Here is a 25,848-nt window from a genome sequence, read left to right on the forward strand (position 1 = left end):
CAGCCATTCCCAAAGTCAAGAGTGCTGCGGCCCACTTAAAAGCCAGAAAATCCCACAGGGCCCACTCATTCTTAAATCTTCACTTTAATCAAAATGCAAGAGAAAGTGATGTATTGCCTTGAAAAGTTTTATTCCAAAAAACATAAACAACACAGGCTGTTAAGGCTATAAATTGTTGATTCATACTCGGGCGTATGCAAAGTGTTTAGGTCAGTGTGCGACCCATCTTCCTCCTTGGACACAAACTTCACTCACCTGTGCCAATAGGAGTCACTGAACTGGAACTCTCTGCTGTGCTATTGTAGCCATTCAAAGGACTTTTATTATGTGCTGCTGTGTCCAAACAAACACGGTGAAAACGCAGACGTCAACTCTGTGATCAAAAGTGGGCCTGGCGAAAAATGAACCTTGATGGCGGATGCTGATGTAAAATATTAGTCTAGTCATGCTGTCTCTTACAAAATGAGAAGCATACGTCATATTACTGCAATGAAGGACCTGAATGTACATGTATAATCAAATGACCTATGAGCAAGCACTTTGGCGACAGTGGGAAGGAAAAACTCCCTTTTAACAGGAAGAAACCTCCGGCAGAACCAGACTCAGGGAGGGGCGGTTGGGGTGAGAGAAGGAAGACAGGATAAAAGAACTAGTATTATGTGGAGAGCAGTGAGGCTTCAAAACCACTGGATCACATCATGATGGCTGTGCCCATCTTTTATGCTGTCTATTGTAACCACTGCTTCAAACCTGCACATCTCACTGTGTGAGGCTAACTGGTACAGAATCTCTATCTAAGGGAATGGTTCGCAGTTTTTCTGGCATGTCTCCCTTCAAAAGACAAAACAAGTCACTAGTAACCTCTTGCTTACTTATCCTGCATAAATCATATTTCTTGAACATAGTTTTATTAGATGGTTGAGCCATTTGAGAACACTGGTACAAGGAGTAGAAGGTTATAGCAAGATTTCTTTTTTTATATGGATGAATTTACCTTTATTAGCACCATTTCCTGTGAACTGGCCCCAACACGTTCAGAATCGATGATTTTCTCGACTATATTAGTTCGTGAAATTTAACCAAGACACTTTATCTGCCTTAAACTTCCTAAACATAACAAAAAGAGCTGAGTAGGGTTGGGCGATTGGACGAATATATCGACTATCAACGATAGGCTGAGCCCATCGGCGATCGTTTTTACAATGGCGATTTATTTATTTATTTGCCCATGAGTAAGTTTGCTAATAATGATGGAGCTAATAGAAGCAGTCAACAGAAAAAAAAAATAATAACGCTGTTTTAACAGCACCCTCTTTCATCTGCGAGCAAATGCACGCTCCTAAAGGTGCGCCCAAATGCTTGTTGATGGAGCTGCAGAAGTTGGTGATAGCCTTGCATACTCACCCGCATGGTGGACACGTACACGCTCATGCAAGTTAGTCGTGTTTGAGTACTTTGTTTACACTATACATCTGCACAAGCGGCACACCGCTTTGGTTACATCCTTAGGTTTACCTCTTTCATCCCAAATTGGCAACTTTATATTTTTTTTTAGTGCTGTCAGCCTTAACGCGCTGTCATCACGACTAACGCGATTAACAATTAACCCATCTGGAGCACAGACTGAGTCAAAATCCCTGAAATGTCTCTGTCAACGCATTTCAGGCAGTTTACCCCAAATTTGTTCATTCTGCGCTCCAGATGGGTTGAGCGCGTTAAAAATTTTAATCGTGATGACCGCGTTAACGCTGACAGCCCTATTTTTTTTCGGAAATTATTTCGTCCATGTTTGGCCTTCTGTGTTGTAAACAGCAAATCAGTCCGTGCATGACTGCATTGCTCCGCCCATCAACAAGTCTGCGCATGCGCGAATATATCACCCATCGTCGATTATTGGACTGACGATTGTCGGTTGGAAAATTTTTACATATCGCCCAACCCTAGAGCTGAGTGATCAGAAAAGAAAAAAACAAAACAAACTTATTGTTTGTCACCTCACTAAATGGGCAAAATTTTACACTGTTTATTAAAAAATGCTAATATATGTTGTAAACTTATTTCAGGGGTTTGGTTTAAAGAAAGTGTGCCTTGAGGTATGATTAAATGACATGTCAAGACTTTTTCCTGACTTCCTGCAAAGCAGCGCAGCAGAAACAAAACTGCTAGCAATCACATTTGCAGCACTTATTCTACCTGCCAAATCCACAGACTGTGGAACATGAGTTAAACTCTGCTCAAACACATCACCGGCACTGCTATTCTTAGGCTCTGCCCTTCACGCACATTGATGAAGTGTCCACTGCTCTCTCCACTAATGAGCCCCCCATCAAAAATTGATCTGTGCAATATGTTAACTTGCACCTCTAAGGGTGAACTGGGCCCCGGCTCGTGTTAGCCACATCCTCTTAATCAGTATCTCTATTAGCACATTTTGACAGATTCACCTGACAAAAAAAAGGCCCACAGATGAAGAATTTCATCACTGTCACTTTAAATACAGTGGACCACCCTGTCTCATTAACAGCTATTCACAGCTGGAGAACTCCCCCCCAACACCACTCCACTGCATCCTCTGGCGATGCTTTCTCTTCCTGAGTTCTGTTTTTGTTTTTTTCCCAGCAACTGTCATTCCGGACTTTGTTAAATATGGAGCTCATTTGGGGCCAATGAGCTCCGTGTTTTCTTAATTACTTTACCACTTAATGAGGCAGCATAGTCTGGTGATGAAGTAGCCGAAAAACACGCTGCCTTGACACATCGCAGGACTCTTTATCAAGGGATTAAGAGGTCAGATGCAATGTAATCTGATGAGTGCTTCCAGGGATGGATAACAGTGTCGGACTGTGGGTGAAGTACCTGTACAACTTAAGAGTCAGCGTCCCATAGACGGTAGCGAAACCCAGCAGTCGAACCCAACGCAGAAGGATGCAGCGGAAAACACTGGGCTGGAAGTAGAGAATCCCAACCTGGAAGAGGACAGAAGAAGCATTAAACAACAAAGGTCGTGAAAAGAAACTGAAAAATAAATAAATAAATAAAAGAGCCACCCAACTGTGAGTGTTTTCCATCTAAATGATAATGGGCCCTCTTTCCCTGGGAAATTACATTTAAATTCGTGGGAAGCTGCTGCCTCATTGTGCTCTCAGTGGACGTCTCTATAAACAGTAAAGTAATCTTATTTAAATGTTGGTTTTCTCCAACTGTTCTCCTTTGGTGTCGCACAAGTGAACGAGTGGGTTTATGCAGTTTAGTTTACTGTACATCCTATCGCACATTAAGTCCCTCTATAATCAGTTACTTGCTTTGTTTCGCCTCAGAATCTACTCATGAAGCTATTTTACTTGTGTTCTCTAAACTTTTTCTACTTCCTCTGCCACCTTTCATCCATCAAAGGGAATTTAAAATACTAGAAAAGTGACCATCAGTGTGTTTCGCCGATGCTGCGGATGAACTTTTTTTTTTTCAGCAGTTTTTGTCAGCAGATGGTGTTTGCAGGGATGTCATGAATGTGTTGACATAAAAGATCAAATGCTGCTTGAATATTTGGACCTTTTCGCTCATGTCGGCCAAAAAAAAAAAAAAAAAAAGCACCAAACTTTTATTTTTTCTCATATGCTACAAAGAGCAGCTCCATCTGCTGATGAAGATCATGTGCTATGATCAAAAGGTCTGGGCATCACTTGAGCTCATTCACTTGGACTTACTTCTAGGACTCTCAAGGATCAAACGTTTTTACACTAAAATCACTATAGCTAAACAGCTGCTGAGCTTGCATCTCAATAGTGAAAAAATAGCATTTTTAAGCATTTTTCTAGTCTGATTGAGCACTTAAAGTACCTAACAGATACAGTATGTATGACAGCTGCAGAAACCACTAAAGGTTTGCTCCAGTAAAAGGTGGAAGATTGCTTTCTTAGAACAATACTTTAAAAAGCTCTTTGGTGTACAGCAAAGCTATGTGGCAATGATCAGGATCTCTTGATGTTAAAAAAAAATAACTTCAGGAAGTTTATGGTCCAGGTATGTTGATATACAACCTATTCAAGAAGGGGCAGTGTCAAACAGAACAATAAGTGGACACGACCACCAAAAATGAAAGTAACCAGAATCAGAATACTTTATTAATTCTAGAGGAAATTAAGTGCTCACAGTTGCTCCAAGACAGTAAAGCACAGTAACTAACTAAACTAATATATTACAAAGTTACAAAATATAACAAAATAACTACAAATAGCTCTAATTATAAATATTCGAGAATTAGTAAATATGCAAGCAGTATTACTATATATGCATATAGTAAAATTAAATATGCATAGTTGACGTTGGGGTGCCCATCTTAGCATATTGTCAGCACCCTGTGAAGCCCAGTAAGTAAAGGAGCTTAAGCTCGGGGATACATCCAGTAACTACTATTTTTCCAGCAAAATTTGTATTTGGGATTAATTTCCACTGTATATTTTTCCCTTTGACACATTTTAAGGTTGCATCATTTGTAATTATCTTACGAGTTTTATTAACAAGAACAATGTTGACACTGCATATCAAGGCTGAAAAGTCACTCCACATTGTACATGGATTGACTCCCTAAATCTAGATGGTCTCTGGTATCTGGTATCCGGATGAGATAATGCGCGGGCGTATCACGTGAATTCAGTTTCAGCACTCTACCTCATTTATAATCAGGGGTGCACATAAGTGGTCCGCAGGTGCGCATTCGCTATCAAAATAAAAGACGCGCACCAGATAAGAAGTTGCAGCGCGCATTTGCGTACATACAAAAGGCACTGTTTTTTTTTCACGGCATATTCTGCACCACATCTCTGTGCATTCATCATTTGTTTGAAGCCAGCTCACCTCCTGCAACCACTTTTCCGAGAATACGCGCTTCTTTTGCGGTTCGGACTCCTTCTGACATTTCTTTGGAGGTGGAAGAACACCAGAGTAATTGCTTAAAGGAGCTTGCTTCTTCGACATCTTTAAGAGTTCTAAACAAATGTCTGTCCTCCTCCAGAAAATCTTATGTACGCAAACGCGCATTGCAACTTCTTATCTGGTGCGCGTCTTTTATTTTGACAGCGAATGCGCACCTGCGAACCACTTATGTGCACCCCTGTTTATAAGTAATTGTTTCAGCCTGGCAAATCCTGACAGAGTGACAGCACAGCTCTCCCTATGGTTCTTATCTCTCATACATGATGGGAAATCTATAAGGTGACTTTAATCATTATATGGACGATGAAGTAGTACTGATTAGCGTCCACCTATAGGTGGACTGTTTTTGTTTTTGTAGACCTGTGTTAAAAGTTTGAGCTAAACTTTAACCAGGTTGGAATTGGTTGTCACTACTTTTTAGTGTGATTTTTATTTTTTAATAAAAAAGAAAGAAACTATATTGAGGGCCGGTATGAATATCACAGTGTTGTTAGTGATTTAATGTATTTTATGTCTAGCCCTTCAGTCTGGCAGAATGAAACTCATCCAGGAATAGTCTCCCAATCTTTAGGGATTTAAATCCGCATTCATCTCTATAGTGCATTGTTTGAACTCCAACACACAGCGACTCAGCTCAGATCATCTTTGAAAGAAACCTTCTGTTAACAGGATAACATCATAATGAGTGACTGACGCTCACCGCTTCGCTCCTAAAATGCCTCACACACATCGGCAGGGTTCAGCCAGTGCTTTGATATTGTTGCAAGCATACAAGTAAACAACCCTTACACTACAATGATTGCATAATAGAGCAATTAGGAATGAAAAACAACTGACATGTTCTGCACATAGTGTCTCAGATATAACACTCAATGGATAAACGTCTAAGAAACAAACAGGTAGAGAAATTTCTATTAATTCGCATTATTTTTTCCAATAATTATTATTACTATATGACAACTAATAGTAGTACTACTACTACTGCTGCTGCTGCTATTACGGGAGGTGAAAGCATTTTGGTAGAGTCATTTTCATGAGAAATTTACCTTTTATACATCAAAGAGAAAATCCATGAACTGAATTAGTCATAACAGTAAAGTGCAGCGGCATTTTATAACCATCCTTGGCATTATTCAAAAAAAAAAAAAAATCATCATAGAAAGCTTGCCCTTGAGACACAGAGGCCATCCTCCTATGTTACATCATGAGTAGATTCTTCTACAAAGACCTCAGCATGCTGATATAGTGCCCATCCATGCTGGTAAAAAAAACGCTGATGGTCTTCCAAAGACATAAAAAGAGCCAGAACAAACAGAGAGAAAAAAGAAACAAACATCTGAGGCAATGTAATTATCTGTCCGTTGCAGATGTGCAGAGATTTCCCCTGTGGGATTGTTAATGTTAATCGGATTAGCTGAGGCATTAATACGTTCCCTCAAGCAGCGGCAAAGACGCAGGCATGTGGATATTTTTGCTCACTAGGTTTGAGTCAGTTAAGGGACACGGAGGACCACACGGGAGGAGCGGTGGCCCACATCTTCATCTGCTCACAGAATCTGGAAGACCAACTGGAGAAACTTCTGATTCAAACAAAGCATGATCCGTTTGACTCGATTTTGCAAAAGGAATGTTGCGCTAAGGAAATAAAGACTTAAAGAGTGCTGAGCTGTTCATTTTCAATACATACAAGGTGCTTAATACTATATCTACTGTGAGTATGTTTTTAAAAAGCCTCTAAACCTGCATTTTAACAAGTGGGATTAACATAAATATCTAAATAACAATGTGTGACTGCTCCTCAGTGCATTACCTTTTTCACAAAATAAAGAGCAGAGGAACAGGAGCTGATAAAAAGATAGCCAGGCTGCCGCTGAGCAACTTGCTGACGCACGTTTGGGTCCACGGGGACAGGAGAGGGCACAGGAAGAGGAGTAAAAATGCACAATGGGAAAACACAGCTCATGACTCCCTTTTAGATAAACTACCAAATAGCATCTGAATCTCCATCACGTGCCAGTTTTAAGACTGGTGTTGTTTGTGATGAGACGGAAACGGGGAGGTGTTATCTGCCACATTCCTCCCTTGAGGGCTGGTTTTAAATGATCTGAATAAGCTGTCATAAAAACTTTTTTACACATTTAGCAGTCTGAGCTTCTCTTTTAATGGTGCGATCTCACCTTCTGGTTATTTTAATGGCTCACAACAACAAACAAAAAGTTATGGATATGTACAAACATGCAAGACATCCTTTTCATCCTTCTCTCCCTGCAGTCGTGAATTGGATAATGGATGGACGGATGGTGTGTCGTGGTCATCTTACTACAGTTCAAATGACAGATGATGAAGTCATTAAAAGGCAATACCAAATAATTTTGATGATCGCTGCTGATACAAACATGGTGGAGAGGTCTAGGTAAATGACTTCAGTGACTTCTGGCTTCATCGTACTTTCTTTGACTAACTTTCAAAGTGGTCATACCCATTACTAAAGTATCTTTTTGGATGATTTATCTAATTAAAAATAACAAACAAACAAAAAACTACTCGTAGTGGTTGATGCTGTTTAATGCTGTCTAGTTTGACAACATTTTGAGGACTTCCTTTTGGAGCCACCCTCATGTGGCCATTCAAGGAACTGCACTTTTTGATCCTCAGAGGTGGTCACTTCCTTATGACCCCACCCCATGTGTCTTCAAAAATTCTCAGACCTATGTTTTAAGGCAAAAATAAGTCACTATTCTCAAACATTGCCATGACCCTCAGGTTTCATGATGATCTGCAGAAATTACACAATCAATTTGTGCTGGCACAGTACTTTCCATCAGTAAGGTTTCTGGGAAGTTACTGGCCCCGATCCTCAGACAGGTTTCTCTTAATGTCAGTGGGTATAAAGAGTAAGATCAGTTTCTGCCCTCCTTCTCTTTTGAAACCTTCCATTAATAATCGATGTTAAGTGCTGGGAATACTGGATTCAGCGTTGTGGGGAAGGGAAGGAAAAGGATCAAATGTTATTGGTGAATGTGTGCGTGTGTGTGTGTGTATGGTGTATATGCATGCAAGTGAGGTACTGTATACCTATCTAATGGACATCAATCTCAAGGAGACAATTATGAACTAATATCAAGCCTCTATCCCAGCCCCATTTGCCTTGTCGTTTGCCTACAACATAACAAAGGCTTCAGCTGAGCTGAGCAGTCCTCTTTTTTGTGGTGGTTTTACTTTTTTCATTTCTTGAATCTCATCCTATCGCTATTTGCAATTTTAAAAAGTGCTAGTTCTTCTGTCAGTTTGCATGCAACAGATTTTGCAACTAGTAGTGAAGACATTTAGATAATGTGGGTTTTTTTGTTTTGGTTTCAGGCAGGCAAGTGAATATGTCCCAGCTGGATATACGCCTAGATGATGAAGTTCCATCTGCCGGCCTGGCTGCACCTGCTCTCTAAAACAAAGTCTTATCATGTGGAAACTACAACACAAAGTGTTATACAGACATATACCTGAGACGAGCTTTCATATGCAAATAGAAATTGTTGAAGTTGTAAAATCTCACAATTGAATATTTTTAAGAGTTCTGGAATCTTCTATGTCCTATTTTACCATTGAATTTTGACTTAAATTACAAAAATCTAAAATAATTTGCTGCTAACTTTTTAAAACAACAAATCTTCTTCTTACCTGTCATTAAGTGGAAGGGGAGAAAATTCCTGTTAACCAATTAATAACTAACCTTTAAAAAGGAGCATTTGGATAATACGGGACATATACATATATCTGCTTACTAGTTTGGGCAAATAAGTAGTATGTAAAAAAACAAAAAACAAAACAAAACAATGATAGTCTCAACAGCTCAGGTAGATCCATGCTTTTAGAGTAGAGTGAGAATTTACCAGGTTGTCTTGAGCATGTGTACATGCATAAATGCACTGAGTTGCTGCCACTGGATTTGCTGATTGAATAGTTGCATTAATGAGCAGTTCAACAGGTTTACTTGTCTGTGCATTTTCTACCAGTGGGTCAAGCATCTATTTGACATTTTCCTTTTCAGAGGAGCCACAGTACTAGATACATATCCAGCATTGCACTAAGTGAGGATGTAAAGCTATTAACAAAATAATCAACTTCTGTCGGTAGTAAAGTTTAAGTAGCTGATTCCAACTCTGCTGGCACATGAAAGAAAACAACCATGGAGGAATCGCTTCCATACTTCAGTTATAGCATTTGCAGAAACAAAGGCATCTACTGTATTGAAATGTATTTGCTAGAGCCTAGTGTTTTGTAATGTAAAACATTGTAAATCTGAATGTTATTAAAAATACTCAGACAAAAGAGAGTTTTTAGGGATTAATGTTAAATGTTAAGTTTCTATGCTATATGTCAGGACAAGACACAAGGGTGAGAGAAGTCACGTGACTCTAATAATTTTATTGCAGTGTTGAGGCTGTCATATTCTTCACAAGGATGGGTGTTAATATTACCTAGAATAATTACTTAATCTAAACTGAACAAGTAAATCAGATTAAAAAAAGTCGGAGAAATTGAAAAGTCTACGTCGACACCTACACGGGTATTTTTGAAAACACAGCTTTTTCTATCCGTTTGGGCCTTTTGTCCCCACGTAAACGGCGTTTTGGATTATGGAGATTTTTTTTAAAACTCCTGCCAGGGTGGAGATTTTTGAAAACTCAGTTTTTGCGTTTACATATGGACGAGGAAAACTGAGATTTAGTCACGCAGGTGTGCACCTTTTTTGACGTCACGCTGTTCTTCGTCACGTTATTGTTTACCTGAGATGAATTTCTACAACTGCGGATATAGACAAAATGCTATTGCTGATAATCTTATCTTTATACGCGTTCATATACACACAGTTACTGTCCCTTCATTTAGAAAGACAGAGGCGTCTTGGACGTGGCTTCTACATTCAACACAGGCGCTCTCACAAACAAATCCTGACGCCAACATCGTCGTCAGTTTTGAATAAAAATTTTTTTTTTAATTACATTTATGTATGCTGTATGCTTTCTGTCCATTCCTAAGTTGTGAGTCTACACCAGCCATATTTCACAGTGCTATGACTTTTCAGTTTCTTTCCTTATTGAATAAACTCTGGCCAAGAGAGCCAGTGAGACAAAATCTCTCTTTAGTTATTTACATTTGAAATGATGAAGGCCTTTGAAAAGTAACACAAAATTAGCTGCCTATGCCGAAAAGCACAAAAACTTTTCAGAAGTACAACACCCTGTTGACTCTTTCCCTCCCAGGCTTCTAGACTTCTGATTGGCCAACATTTCTACACGTCAGGATTTGGCATGTTCTTGACAGTGTTTGACTTTGTTTTTTGTGTTTACATGTAGACAGAGATATTTTTTCAGAACTGCACGTGTGGATGGGATTTTTTTTTTTTTTAAACGAAAAGGAAAAAAATCTCAGTTTTCCAAAATACCTGTGTATGTTTGGACGTAGCCTTAGTAAGAGCAAGGCAGATGATTCATAACAACTACTAAAACAGTTTTTTGAGTTTTTCAGTTATGGTGGACGAGGCTATGGGTCTGCTTTTGAAATGAATTGGAAGAGAGCAACCTTATGGTCAATGCTCTGTGTTTATTTGGATTACCTTTTAGTGCAGTTGAGGATATCTACATTTTATTCTTTCTGAATTTTCCACTTAAATGTTGATGGCATGATGACATTTAGCACATCCTAAAAGCCTATTTAGAAAATTATAATGATTAAATAGATATGAATAAGTGATAAATGATAAGAACTGACAATAGAAACAGTCATGGGACAAAATATATGATACATTATTATATATCATATAACATGATCTATGTTGAACAGTAAGGAGCAATGGGAGACTGAAAGCGCAGACAAACATGACACAAGCAAGATTCACTCACTCACCCACTTAGTGATTCAATCAACACTCAGTCACTTAATTTGCGGTTATCTCTCATTCCTAATCATCTCTCATTTCAGCACCCACCAGCTGGCTTCCACACTGAGATTCACTGGGTTGGTTACCCACCAGAAAGTGTCCCTGTTGATAGGACGGTGACGCAAGCCGGCCAGCTGTGGTGTGAGCATCAGCTTTCCAGGGAGCTATTGTGATGTTGGCTACTTTAACATTCTTTGAAGTTTTGTTATGTGTCACTACTCAAAAGCTGTGGATAGTCTGCGTGATATTTGTTCTACAATAAAATGCAAAGAATTTAACAAAGGAGTCTGAACTCATGTGTGAGGTTAACTTTTGCAAAAGGGACTATAATTAGGGGTTAAACGGGAAGAATGTCTTGTTATTTTGAGTAGAAAAAACACCGTTTGCACTCACTACTGTCCCTTCACATTCATGTTCAGGTAACAAATAATATCCAGCTAAACTAATAATTCATATTCTATTAATTAGAGGTGTAACAAATCTTCAAATCCATAATTCAGGCTATATCTTGTATTTCTGGCTCTTTCTTTACCTGAAAAATCTCTAAACATTACAAGTGTCTCTAGACTGGAATCAACTGTGGCTCAGGAGATTGAGTGGGTCGTCTGCTTTGATGCCCAGCTGTTCCACTCAGCATTTCAAAGTGTCTCTGGGCAATATACTGAAGCCTGATTCATCCATCTGTACGTGAGAATGTGTGTGATAAACAAAAAAGGCTTAAAATTCACAGAATAAAGCATTAAATGTTTTAGAGCCTAACTGGCTCTAAAACACACAGACACTTGCTAGGACACACAGATATATTGGTGGGTTGGTCTAACATACTGGAGGATATAAGCTATTTGCCAATATACTGGTTTCTGCACATTTTTGTTGTGATGTTTCACATTCAGGTAATAGTCAGTCAGTGTCTTAAAAAGCAGCACAGTAGCAACAATATCAGGGAAGAAAAGGCTATTCTGGCAAGTAAACATGGATGTAAACAATAGGAGAAAATGAATCTGCAGGTTAGAAACTGCTTGAGAATTCTTGTTAAATAAAGACAAAAACAACATTATTATGTAATATGTCATTACTACCATTTGTACAGGTTACTGTGTCTCAGGTTTTGCTTTTGGATATTCAGACCTTAATGTGACCTTAACTGAAGAGTTTTATCCTGTAAATGTAAACAGAGCCTGTCATAGCAAACTTTTAACACAAACTTTAGCACTTTTCATTCCCCGAAGGCTTCATGTAAGAATGGCTATACACCCACAACAAAAATGTGACACCCAAACTAGATGCCCCACAGAGTGTAGCAAAAATCATTTAGTGCTAGGACGCTTTGGATAATTAGCTCTCGCTGCAGGGCAAAAAAGAGATATTCAGCAAATAACACTTAAAAAAAGGAAGTGGGTGGATTCTTTTATCAGACTAATGCAGTTAGAAGAAGCACTCCGAGAAGCAGCAGTGTGTAATTAAGTTGTTATGTGCAGACAATAAAAATGCAAATGCATAGGTGCAGGGTATTTGGTACAAAAGGTGAAAGCTTTAGGGATTGATCCACCTTCTTGTGAAGGTCAGGATCCCACAGGATATTGATCGCAGGGGACGACAGACCTCTCCCTTTGTGCCATTAAATCAGTATACTGCTCTCACTAGAGAGCAAAAATTAACTGTGGTCTGTTTTCTTGTGTTTTTAAAATCCTCTGTCTTCACAAAATAATGGCTGCTTAAATGCAGAGACAATGCAAAATTATTACTGAGCTGAGTTCTTATGAAGCATTTAGAGGAAGTTTTCAGGTTATAGGGCAGCAACTGTGCAAGGCATTGACACATTCACATTGATCGGTCGTGCTCTGAGAAGATAAAGAAAGCACCAGTGACACTAATCACCTTTGAATCTAAAGTCATTTTTCTACATGTGAAGTTACCCTTTCTGTGTTATAACATGCATTATAACATGATTTATATTATAACAATATAACATGATTTTTTTGTCCATTTCAAGACAGAAAAACAAGCTGTAAACTCCACATTTACATAACATGACCTTGTAAAGAGGATAATGCTAGCATGTTAGCAAATAATTTATTTACACATTCAGCAAACATGACACAACATTAGCATGCACTGCGAGTCCCATCTGATCATTGTAAGTCCGGCATTGACTCGGTTGGGTTGCCCATATGTTCACCAGCATTTTGCTAGCATTTTCCACCATTAAGCGGGGCAGGAACCATGAAATGGGTTTACGATAGCATTTGTATAAAAACTGCTGATTGTTGGATTCTGGTTAAATCAGTGAGACTATAAAAACCAAAACAATGAGCTAAAAGACACTAAGGAGCTCTGTAGCTCACAGTAACTCATGCAGTTAACCAACTAAATGATCACCATTTTTTCCTGTTGTAAATGAATGTCACGGCAGATGGTCGCCCCTGCTTGAACCTGGTTCTGCCAAAGGTTTCTTCCTGTTTAAAGGGAGTTTTTCCTTCCCACTGTCGCTAAAGTGCTTGCTCATAGGGGGCCATCTGATTGTTGGCGTTTTCTCTGTAGTAGCGACTTTACATTACAATATAAAGCACCTTGAGGCAACTGAAGCTGCCCAAAAAAGTGATATAACTAAAAATTTTGAGTTAGTATCTCATTAGTTATTACTGTAAGTCAAAATTTCAACATACTAACCTGACATTTTGACTTACAAATGGAAAAAACTATTAAATTCCAGTAGTGGAAAAAAGCTTCCATATGTGCTGGGCTCAGACCACACAATATTTTGTCTGTTACTGTTATGGTCTGTGGGACTCGTGGGTTTTGTTGAGGGTTGTTTCATGTTTAAGTGCTCCTAGTTTTTGTTTCATATTCTTAAACTCTAGATTTCTAATTGTTATTATTAAGCTGAGTGGGTCCTTACTTCAGTTCTAGTTTAGTATTTATGGAGTGTGCTATGTAAGTTTAGTTTTTATTGTGTTTTCCTGTTATTTCCTGTTTGGCGTGACCTCTTTATGGTGTTGCACAGTCTGCACACGAACCTGAATTGGATGAGCATTTAAGAAAAAGGATGAATGGATAGACATTTTGCCCAAGTGAGACCTGTGAGGACTACAACTAAACCAGATATAAAACCTGTTGTTCTCCATAGTTATTACATTAAATTAAATTCGGATATTTGTATTAGAGCTATGTCTCCATTCTCAGACCTCCTGTGTCTCCAGGAAATACCTCAGCACAAACTTGAGCAGATATCAATCACAACAGACGCCATCGGATGCAGAATGAAATATGAGCTGAGATCAAGGTATGTTGCAAAGCAGCTTGCAGAGCACAGCAACTTTGAACAGCTAAAGCAGTTTAATTAAAACGCTATACATGACTGTGTGTAAAGGTATCAAGAGATAAGAGCCAACCCATCAGCTGATGTTAATCTCACATGAAGATTAATGCTAGTTTTTGAGCAGTTTTACTGTAGTCACAGCAGTGTTTGCTGAATCATTGTTAGATAGCTTCATACTGTAAAGGTCTTACTACTTATTTACAGATTAAAAAAAATAGCCTGCAACAAACTTTGCATAATACAAAATTACAGTTTGAATTATTTTCAGGGTTGCCAGCGATGATGGGTATAAGAGCAACATCATCCTAATGGAGCACTTACCGAAATGAAAGTGCAGAAATACAACATCATATATTAGTCATCTGTCAATTATGGAGTATAAACACATCACAATTTAGGTTCAAAAACGACTAACACCAAGCGTTAAAAACATTAGCCAGTTCCAGTCAAAAGAACAGACAGTGCCGAATTTCAGCCTTTTGTTATCACAGTTTCTTTGGAAACTGCTACCAGCTAAAAGGGAGAAAAATGACTTTCAGCCATTTAGTGTGTCTGTCTCCATCTGAGTAGAGAATGGGATTGTGCAGCCTCGGGAATCATTCTGTCACAACAAAGCTCTCACGCTACTTTTAATGTTTTGACATGAAATGGTGACAGCCATCCGGTCCGCCCATGCCCCACTTTGTCCGGTCATCATCTCCTGCTCATTCCCCGACCCTTCTATTTCTAATCTACGAAACACCTTCGGTATGAGAGAGTGGGAGGGAGCTGCGGTGGGAGGTGGAAGCAGAAGAGATGTGGGGTGTTGTAATAGCAATGGATCCATTTTTATATGAAAGCTGACACTGCCACATGGGAAGGGCAGCTTTCTGGAGGGAGGTAATGGTTTCTTCTCCTCCCGCCGCTCCCTGAGGTGGGCTGAGTGTAAATTACATCCAGCTCAGCCTCTGCTCAGTCAAGACTGGAGCTGACTCGCACCCACCTCCCACATTCCCTTCCCTTCTCATCACCAGTTACAACCTCAGAGAGAGATATTCCCATCTTGCTAGGACACAATGAGACATATCAGAGGAAATAGCCTGCCTGCATGTCATACTGCTAACTCTCTTTTTTTCCCCACTCTCTCATAGTTCTTGTCTCTCTGCTCAAGCAAGTAGGAGCACTTGAGCTACAGCAGCGCATCCTCAGCTTAGTCTCTGTGTGCTCTGGGAGACTCCTCTGGATTTTTCAGAAGGAGGAAAGGAAGTAGAGTATGAAGGGAAGGCTGCACATGCACAAAACAACTCTCCAGATCCACTCAAGTCAGATTGAAAGTGTCAGAGCAGCTTGGATGGCAGGCAGAGCAGAGAAAGGCAGACTAACAGTGTTTCATGGCCTGTCAGGTCAGGATCCATTATCCTCTGGCCATACTGTTTCTCATTAGCCCCCTGATGTGCTGTGAAGGCATGGCTTCGTCCTGCCATGCATGGCAAAACCCCTAAGTTGGAATGAGGCGGCACCTTGGCCCTCCTTGGCACAAAGACAATGCCGAGATTGGACAGGTGGAAAGACAAGGATGGGGAAAAGGGAGTAATACCCAAAAGACCAGTGGTGGAAAACATGGGCACTCTATAGATTCTCTACTTTGCCCCCAACAAAGCGACTGAGCAGAAGGTAGAGGACTATAATCTCTTCTATTATGGTTAAACGCATTTTTCTTTTTCTTCTTTTTTCTTTTAATTTTTATTTAGTCAGGAAGTGACACTCTTGAAAATCTCTTGTGTGAGAGGGGCCTGACAGCCAGCATTAGTATGTTTTTTGATATGACCTCTTGTGTGGAACATGCATGTCTGAAAGCCATGGATCAAGGGGTAGGCCACAGCCACAGTGAACAACTGGATTGTGAAAAGCATTTGGAACTTTCACAGTGAGGTTTTGGCAGTTTTTTTTTTTTAAGTAACACCCCAGTCACATAGGTCAGGAGACCAGTAAGCAACCACCAGTTGTTGGAAAAAAATGTGTTTTCCCTACAACGGCTTAGCAAGTTGTTGCTGGCTGTCACTAGATGAAATTGGTTGCAGAAGGTATACAGTGCTACACCAAAAACCATTCTTGGATTTGATTGGTTCTCTAGCAGATTGCTAAAGTCGTCTATAGTTTGCATTCGAGATGCCAACTTGTCTGCAAATACTAACTGAGCAGTATTGAAACTGAAAAGTGCAGAAGTGCAGTGCAAACATTAAACAAAGACCCTTAGTCTTTGCTAAAGTAAAAGTTGCACCTTTTGAAATATGTTGGTTGCAGTGATAAGGCACAACTTTCATTCTGAAGATAAACATTCTCAACCGGCATGGCACTTTTTCCAAGTTTCACTTCTGCTAGTTAGTGAAAAGTGTTTTAGTTGGGTAGTGTTTGCAGATAAGTCAGCCCCTTCCTGTTCCAACGTGACTGTGTGTCAGTGCAAAAAGCCAGGTCCATAAAGACCTATATGACCAACTTTGGTGTGGAAGAACTCGTCTGGCCTGCACCTGATTGTCCTGATCTCAACCTAATAGAACACCTTTGGGATGAATTAGATTGGAGACTGCGAGGTAGACCTTCTCGTCCAACATCAGTCTCTGACCTCACAAATATACTTTTAGAAGTCCGAAATTGCCATAAACCCACTCGTAAACCTTGTGGAAAGCCTTCCTGGAAAAGGTGAAGCTGTTATAGCTGCAAAGATGGGCCGACATCATGTTAACACCTATAGATTAAGAATTGGATGTCAAGTTATCCATGAAGGCAGACAAGCGATGACTTTTGGCAATATAAATTAATATGAAGAAGAAGAAGATTTTGGTGGGCAGTGAAATTAAAGTAAAGTGGTAAACACAGAACAGAAAACAACAGAAACTCATCAGCTGCCTGGTTAATCAGAGGGGAAAAAAGGAGAAAAATCTAATTAAGACGTGATCTCTGGGAAGTGAACTATACAAACAATACAGCAATGAATTCTTAGCACTAAGGTGAGACCAAAATTAAAAATAGTAAATTGGATATTACAGCTTTATTACCACTTTTACATATGTGTTAACATTTATGAATGCATGAGCAGCAGCGCAGGGGGTGTGGGAGGAAGAGAGCAACAACGAGGGCTGTCTCTGGGGCAGCCTGCAGTGGAGTGCACACAAGAAGGGCTGGGAAGCCTCATATGATGCATTTACATGGATGTTACTGGTTATCTGCAGTGCTTTGTTATTTTTTTCCTCCAATAGGAGACTTGGGTTTCCTTGAATCGGGTGGTTAAAGGAATCTAGGATGTGATTTCTGCAGGGGAAACCTTATTTTTGGCAAAGATGATTTCTAATGTGTGTGCACATGCATGTGCCTTTTTTCCATATCTGACTACAGAGATGTGGAAGAATTAAAGGAAGTAGATTTAATTCAACCAAAGTAAATAACCTGAATTTGATCATGAAGATATGTTTGTTTCTTTGGATCAGTGATGAGCTTTAGTGTCCCTTGGCCTTAATTTTTCACATCTATAGAGCTCAGTAGTGATTGCCCACTTTTTCAACATCCCCAGTCCTAAAAGTGAATTTCCCATGTATTCAGTCATAGGAAAATAACGGGCCAAAAATAATGTCTAAAATCTCCTAAACTGTTAATTTGACGTCCTTTAAGTTATTAGGTAATTAAATATTACTAAAAACATAAGCCAGGAAAAGAGTAGGTAAGTAGTGAATATTTGACATCACAAGTACTGAGGTGCATGAAAACGTGTTTGGAGTTTCTAGTCTTATTCTGTTTTCTTGCATTCATGCTAAGAGCAACAGAAGCTAGAAGGTAGATAGAAAATAACAACAAGTGAAGGAACATCAACAAGGATTAAAGTGACACAGAAAACATGAGTAAATGGAGCACAAGTGAGGCAAATGTGGAAGAGTCTCTCTCTCTTCTGGAAGCTGTAGAAAACTAAAATAAGTAAAGTCATGTTCAATAAAGCAGCTTTCTGTATTTCCATGTCTGTCTCCCTTACAAGTCAAGTTTCCTATCTGAATGTGTTCCTGGCTCCACCTGAAAAGAAAACGCGCCAATCCAAACAGTCACTTTGCTCCAATCTCAGCCTCACCAACAGCGTCAATAAGAAGCCACAAAGACGCAAACAGAGGGCTGGCGAGCTCATCCAAGGATCACATTGTGATTCACAAATGCGTGTCCATCTCTCCATCTCCACAGCCAGACAGAAATAGTCAGTTTTGGCACTGCCATAGTTTTGCCTCTCTCCCTCTGCACTGTCTGTCCCTCCCTCCCTCCCCTTTCATCTCAAAGCAGGAGGGAGTGGGGGGAAAACTGAAGTTATTGCATGTGACACACCCAGGAAAGAAAAAAGGGGGAAAAAATTGCATTACACCACAAAGCTGAATGCCACAGGAGCAGAAAGAGATGTAGCTCTCCTGCTGCTTAATAACAGTGGAAATATTTAAAATAGAAGCAGCAGCAACGGTGGAATATTTCTGAATCTATATTTAGATTGGGAGTGATGTGCCTCGCCCTCGCAGCCATGGCTCATGTGGGATTCACAGGGGAGACATGGAAATGCATCAGGGTGGAGATCAATCTAGCATGCTGCAGAGTGCCATGCAGAAAGATGTCTTTCCCCTTGCACACACACACACAATCGGGCCAATATATCATATATTATCAAAACAAGGTCTGTCGTGTTCAGGCTGACGGCAGACGATCAAACTGAATCCTCCTGCATTTATTCCACAAGAACATTTCAAAGCATTGTAATCTCTAAATGAGGTAGGATTTACAGAGTGAGCTACAAAGTCAAATTCCTTTGTACAGCCTCTTTACAAGCCATCTATTTTTAGCTTCCGCTGCCATCACTACTCCAGCTGGATGCAAGAATATCATCTGCTATTCATTCATTCACTAACCAATAACCTGACTCCCGGGCTCTGCAGATTTCAAACATTATTACTTTCCAGGATCTTGTCACAGCAAATTGCATTGATTATTCAGCTCTACATCAGTTGGCTTTAATTACATTTACTTTGCATTGCTTCGCTAAGCATATATCTCCACGTGATTGCGACTAAATTACAATTAGCCAATGCCCCGTGCACCTGGGAGAAAGACATAATGGTGGTTTCATGTAAATCAATGGCATGTGGGTGTTCATCTGCAAAAAATAATGAGGTACTGCAGAAGCTGGCAGAACAGTGTCACTGATAAACCTGAATTGATTTTCATTGGTATAGATTGCATAACACTGTTAGACATTATTTTTTTGGTAAGTAAAATAAAGAAAGAGCCTTAGTCTGTCACACAGCTTACAGCTTCAGTGGATATTTTACATGGGTGGAATTACATTTATTCCTATTTAGCACCAGTCAAAACTTATACCAAAAGTGACAATCCAATATGTTTCTTATTTTCTACTTCAATTTCTTCCTGAATTATAAGAAATCCATTTCCAAAGCCCATTAACACAATGAAGAAGCTTTAAATCTTAAAATAGGACCATTATGTTTATTTATATCCCTTAGTTGCTGTCTCATTGATACCCTTTTACAGTCTAAGTTGTTCATATTAAAAATGGACAACATTTCAAACAATCAGGTCAAGAGAATTCCAGTGAGCCAAAAACTTAGACTCTAAAACCAACGTGCTTAAAATATGCAACAGGGGTTAGAGACCATCTCAATCTGACTCTGAGTCCTAAAACTAAAAACCCCTCCAATCAAAAACCAATAAAAGCCACACTTTCAACAGAGTGTTTGTGTCTGTGTTTGTGGGTGCAAAAGGAGGCAGACCCATATTTCTTAAATAAATCATACAAAATATACTTTGTAACAGTATCAGTTGTCTCTCCACTGAGCTTCTAATTACTTGGAAATACTCAAATTTTTGAAAAAAACAAAAACATACCAGGTACAAACTCTGAAAATCAAAAAAATCAGACAATGTCCAAAAAAAGCCCTTTAAAAATCCTTTGGAAAGCCTGAAAAATTACTGCTCTAGACTACTTTAAAAAATGAAAAAAAAAAAAAAGTGACTCCTTGGAAACAAAATATAAAGAAGAGGAGACTTTTGCACAGTACTGTAGGTACGGGCAGATCAGTATCGACACCAGCATTGGTAATCATATTGGATTGAGGGGACCAATATTGTTATTTCAGTTTAGACATATCTGAAGTGAACATCTGAAGCCTCAGTAAACTACCAGCATACGCAAAAAACAGTTTTCAGCCAGCTGCATGTTCTGGTTAGAGTGTCAGACCAGATCATGGAGTACCAGCAGCTGCAGTCCGAGACTGTGGAGTTAGATCCTGCCACAGTAGCAAACCGATGAGTTCACCAGTGCTAAAGGGTCAGCTGTAACTAAACTTCCAAAATACCAGTGTGGGGATTTCCCAATTGTATATTGATCCCATCACTGTCTCAAATGGAAGTAAATCTATATCTAAATATATATTTAAATACTTGGTGTCTAGTAATATATTTAGGAAGCCGGCCCAAATAAATGTTAAATGTGTATATACTAAATTTTGCTTATTTGGTTGTTTTTTCCGTCAGTGATATGGCTAAACAATTTAATTCATATTCATGAATATGACTATGTATCTGTTCCGTTTGTATCTGTGAATGTTTATGTTATATTCATTCACTGATGCAGGTATAAATCATAGTATATAAATAAACATGTTTCAGCTGTTTGCTTGTCATTCTTTTGTTTGGGCGCGCAGTGTGTGGCGTTTTTGTTTTTTTTACTTTATCAAAATCAGTGAGGTCGCCTGGGGAAAAATATCAAGCCACCCTTGCTCTAAATGCTCATTTTCCTTTATTTTATTCCTATATCGCTCTGAGATTAGTACGTTTCCTTATATGGGCATTTCTAAGAAGTGAAGGCGTGGCTCATTTTGTTTGCAGAAGCCAGGCGATTAGACGATACTTTCAGGCCAATTAGACGATACTTTTAGGAGGCGAGGATTAAAGAGACAGGAGCCTGGTTTTGTTCAGACAGAGAATGAACTGGAGGACTGTATATACCAAAGATACAGAATTTTTTAACTGTTAATTATGCAATGATGCTGCAGTAGATTCCAAGATTAGAAATATGGAGGTGGAAAAGAACACAGTAGGTTTTCTTTGAAAGTATCTCCTTAATTATTTGATTCCTTGTGTCTTTAAAGCAAAGCGATTAAATGTATGTGTGAAGCAAAGAAAAAAGAAAGAATTCATCTGTAGACTGATGGATTAATAGATCAATGAATCGGTTAAAGGGAGAGTGCAGCAGGGGTTGGGTGTGGCTGACGTAGCAGAAGCTCAAGTACTAAATAATGAATTTAAAAATAAAAATAAATCTTGAATTCAAGACACTATTAATGATCAGTTTAGTTCAAAACTGTAAAAAGAAAGTGGATTAAATGATGGTAGTTTGCATTAAGAATAAAAGTCTTTAAAAGGTTACAGTAAAAATAAATTCTGTGTGCTGGTTTTAAATGAACACAATGCTATGAAGCAGCGTGAGTGGCTGGTCAACAGATGGTACCGTTGACAGGCTGCTGGGTTCATTGGCCAGCTCTGTGTACAGTTAGCAGGGGGTCACCAACAAGCCCTGGGATGTTAGTCTCTGCCAGTCCCGTTTTATCACATGCACACTTCGGCTGCGAAATCCCTGCTTATCACAGCTCCATTCAGCTGTCACCGAAAAAACACCTGAACAGTGTGATTTATGAACTGGGGTTTGCACTGTCTGACAAGGTAAACAATCCCACTTTGTGCCGCTGCTGCAGATATGAAACTTTGTTCTCAGATATGTGATTTTGCTTTAGATGAATGAGCGACGGTGTGAAGTGAAGGTCGAGCTGAATGCCAGCCTTCAGTCAAGGAGAACATTTTTGTTTTCAGCTCAAAGGAGCATGGCATGTAGATTATCAGCTAACACTTCAAAAAATGATTGCACGAAGAGATCCAAGGCTGCACGGCGACACATGCACAAGCTCACAAGAGTGTCAGGCTTACTGGAAAGTAGAGAAGCAGAGCCCCACACAGGATGGCCTCCAGCAGGACAAGACCTGATGCTCTGATACTCTGCGGAAACACAAACACATGACAATTATTAAACTTCTGATTTATGGACCATTTAATATATAAAAAAATCTGAGCACAAAAATATTAATAATATGTTTAACCAACTGGTATCAAGGACATTGTATTCACAAGCTCAAGTTGTTCATCTTTTACTAGTACAGGGTGGTGGGACTGATGCTGTTGTTGTAGCCCCAGGGAGATCAGTCAACACATCAAGCTCTGATTATTTAACTTGAAATCTGTATAGAGCAGAGATGCAGAGAACCACAACAGCAGCCAAGTCTAGATTCTTCTGAACCAGTACCTGTGCTAAATACTCTCAGTCTGGTGGCCAGAAAATATAGCAATAGCAAAATCAACTTGTAGCAGTGGACAGAGCAACACCATTAAAGGATAAGGCAGCTCAGGAGAGACTGTGCAAGTGGAAAATTGTCGTTGGCTGATCCTCCAGGAAGGACCAAAGGCTTAACTAACTATTACTGAGGCTTTATTGGGGCCTTTTTCACTGATGAAAAATCCACCGCAAAACCAAATTTTAAAGTGGCCATAATGGTCAAAGTGGCCATAATACCAAAACAGCGATGTCAAAGAGACTCAAATGCTTCATAAAGAGCAATTGTAGTGTTGGTTGGTTTGTCACTATGACTAACTTCAATTACATTACAAACAGATTGAAGAAGAAAGTTTTTCAGTTTTTAATATAAAAACATTAATGGGCAGCTTTAATTTTGATGTGTGTGTATTGTAAACAGAAATAAACCAAATAACATGTACATAACTGCTCACTTTTTTAAAGATATATCAGAAACAGGGTATCATTTAGGCGATTCTGTAAGACAGAAAAAAAAATCCAAAATGCCAAAATAAAAATGTTTTTTCTTTTGTGTACAGAGTACTGTGGTTTCTATCCACATTAAAAATGTATTGCACAGCATGTCATAATATTCAAGGCTGATTTAAAGAGGATGGAGGTTTGTTCCTTGTTACTTGAAAGAGGAGAAGAGCAAAGCAAAATCTCCTCCCTTAAGCACTTTTTATAGAAGCATCCACCATTTGCAGGCGCTTTGTGTGCACCTCTTGTGTAAGATATTTAGCAACATATCGTCCTCTAATTGACAAGGTGCTTGAGGGGGGCTTTCAGAGAGCAGAGGACAGCTGTGCCACCCATTTAAAAATACATGCAAAAGAAAGCAAAAGGGCTCTCTTTGTGCACCAGATCAAATTATTTTAATTAAATTGCATGAATGTAATTGAAAAGTCTGCGAAGAACTTTGAAACAAAATCATAAACTTAGTTTAATGACATTAATTGGAATTATATAAGTAGTCTTTAAATTATGACAAAGCCCTGGAGTATCTGAAACATCCATCCGCTTTTATAATGGGAATGATCCTTTGATGAACTCTAACCGTTGTAATGGCAGAGTCCTCGGGTGTGGAAGATAGAGCAGCTAGAAGTTCCTTTGTCAGGAATGTGGAGCATCTTCAGGCTAATCCTCAGATGTTTGATGCTCAATTCAAAGCTAGTAATTAAGACACTTAACTGACAGAAACAACGGGAGCAATGGGAGGCTGAAAAGTTCAGAGATTTAATTAGGTAGACGTTAAACTAAAAAAAAAGATGTTTGAAATATTAACCATACAAAATCAAGTTTTGTGTCTTGACATGAATATATATTTATGTTTTTGTTCCAAAACACAAGACATTGTACGGTGTATTCAGGTAAACACTAAACAGTGGGAGCAGTCGCAGTTTTCCCCATATGGTATCTCACTTTTTCTTGTCCTGAAAAAGTACACAGTACACACTCCGTCTCCTTCTGCTCTCTTCTCTTTCCTCTAACGGTGAGCAGTTGTGGGTCATCTGACCCAAACTGCTCTGCTGGAAGTTTCTTCCTGTTAAAAGGGAGCTTTTTCTTCCCACTGTCGCAGAAGGGTTACTGGATTGGTTTGTCTGACTCTTGAGGTTTTCTCTCTAACATTGTAGGGTCTCACACTTGAGTTGGCTCTTGTAGTGAAATGAAAGTGAACCTCCTGTTTGTCTGCTATAGTTTGCAGATTCCAGCCAGTGTAGCATCCTGAGTGTGTGTTGAGGTAGTTCTGTGTTTTGAGTAGCAAAGCTTTTGAATATTAGTACTAATATAGAAACATTCTGTTTGTAATGCATGTTTTATTTTCCGGCATATTAGAGCAGTGATGCTCAGACACCATCAACAAATTGAGTTGCTAGACTGATCTGTGTCATCAAAGTGCTGTTTAGTAAATGACTAAAATATAGTCTTGCTGATAACTAACAAATGTAACTCAATGCCGTCCACAGCATTCTGATGCTAGTCTAATTCTAGTATTTGAAAACTCCAGGACTGATTCCTGGAGGATCAATCTCTGGCTCTCTTCCACAGCATGTCTTCTATCCTGTCTTCCTTCTCTCACCCCAACTGGTCGCAGCAGATGGCCCGCCCCTCCCTGAGCCTGGTTCTGCCAAAGGTTTGTTCCGGTTACAAGGGAGTTTTTCCTTCCCACAGTCGCCAAAGTGCTTGCCCATAGGGAGGCATATGATTGTCGAGCTTTCTCTGTATGTATTATTGTAGGGTCTACCTTACAACATGCAGCGCCTTGAGGCGACTGTTGTTGTGATTTGGCGCTGTATAAATAAAATTGAGTTCAACTGAGTTGAAAAGCCAAATCAAAGAGATGCTACGAATTAGAGTGAATTTAATTTGTAATTCATGTAAATAGTATGTACTAGCTCATGTAAGGCAAATATAGACTTACAGAGGGTTAGAGTCAGAGGTTACGGTTACATCACAATAAAATGAAAAAATGAATGAGATCTTTTGATCAATCCAAAAATTTGTATAGGTATCCTCACCCTGGCAAAAAAAGGACAACCATTCTATTTTAACCCAAACCACAATCTTTTTCTAAACTTAACAGAATAGTTTTTTAAGCCTTTAAGTCCATTTAAAATCCCAAACCTGACTAAGTCTCTAAATTCCTCCACTACCAGCACACCCAGCCTGTTTTCTTTTTTTTTAAATTTTTTAAATGGAACCTGAGATGTAGAAAGGCGATAGAGTAGATACGGTGAGATGGAACTAGGAGGATGATCCACTGTGGCGACCCCTAAAGGGAGCAGCTGAAAGCAGGTATGGGGCTTGTCAAATGAAAAAGCTCATTCAGGCAAAGAAAAACCCCACAAACACAAAAACAAAAATAAACCTGACTGCAACGTGACTAATTCACAAACTCATGCCATGCTCGAGTAAGAAACGAGTAAAATACAGTATTCTCCACGTTTGCTGATCATTCACTCTCTGTGACTGATTATAGGACCCCACCGTACCACAGGCAGCACTCTTGCATGAGCTAAATCTCAATCTTTACTTTGCATCACATCTTATATTCATACTCTTCTTTTTAAAGGTCCATGGTCTCAAGGTCATGTAAATAATGTAAATCTTAGTGAAGTTACTAAATTAAGCAGGAGATTTCAACCAGGTGTCACCATTCAAATATACATATAAACCAGGCATCATAAGTAAAAGATTAAATGGTGAGTGGTCTGATGTATGAATCAAAGTAAATGTGCT

The 25,848-nt window shown here is 39.3% G+C and overlaps 1 protein-coding gene across 1 annotated transcript in view; it reads right to left on the bottom strand.

Moving 5' to 3' along the window:
* gpr158a (G protein-coupled receptor 158a) overlaps nt 1-25,848 on the bottom strand; it is an 88,302-nt gene that overhangs the window by 16,785 nt on the left and 45,669 nt on the right. The window contains exons 5-6 of the mRNA XM_031745785.2: nt 22,188-22,256; nt 2,857-2,966 (exon numbers count right to left, since the gene is read on the bottom strand). Of these exons, the coding sequence (XP_031601645.2) occupies nt 2,857-2,966; nt 22,188-22,256 (179 nt within the window). The remainder of the gene's footprint in view (nt 1-2,856; nt 2,967-22,187; nt 22,257-25,848) is intronic.

Source organism: Oreochromis aureus, linkage group 9, assembly GCF_013358895.1.
Source record: "Oreochromis aureus strain Israel breed Guangdong linkage group 9, ZZ_aureus, whole genome shotgun sequence".
NCBI classification, from domain to species: Eukaryota; Metazoa; Chordata; class Actinopteri; order Cichliformes; family Cichlidae; genus Oreochromis; species Oreochromis aureus.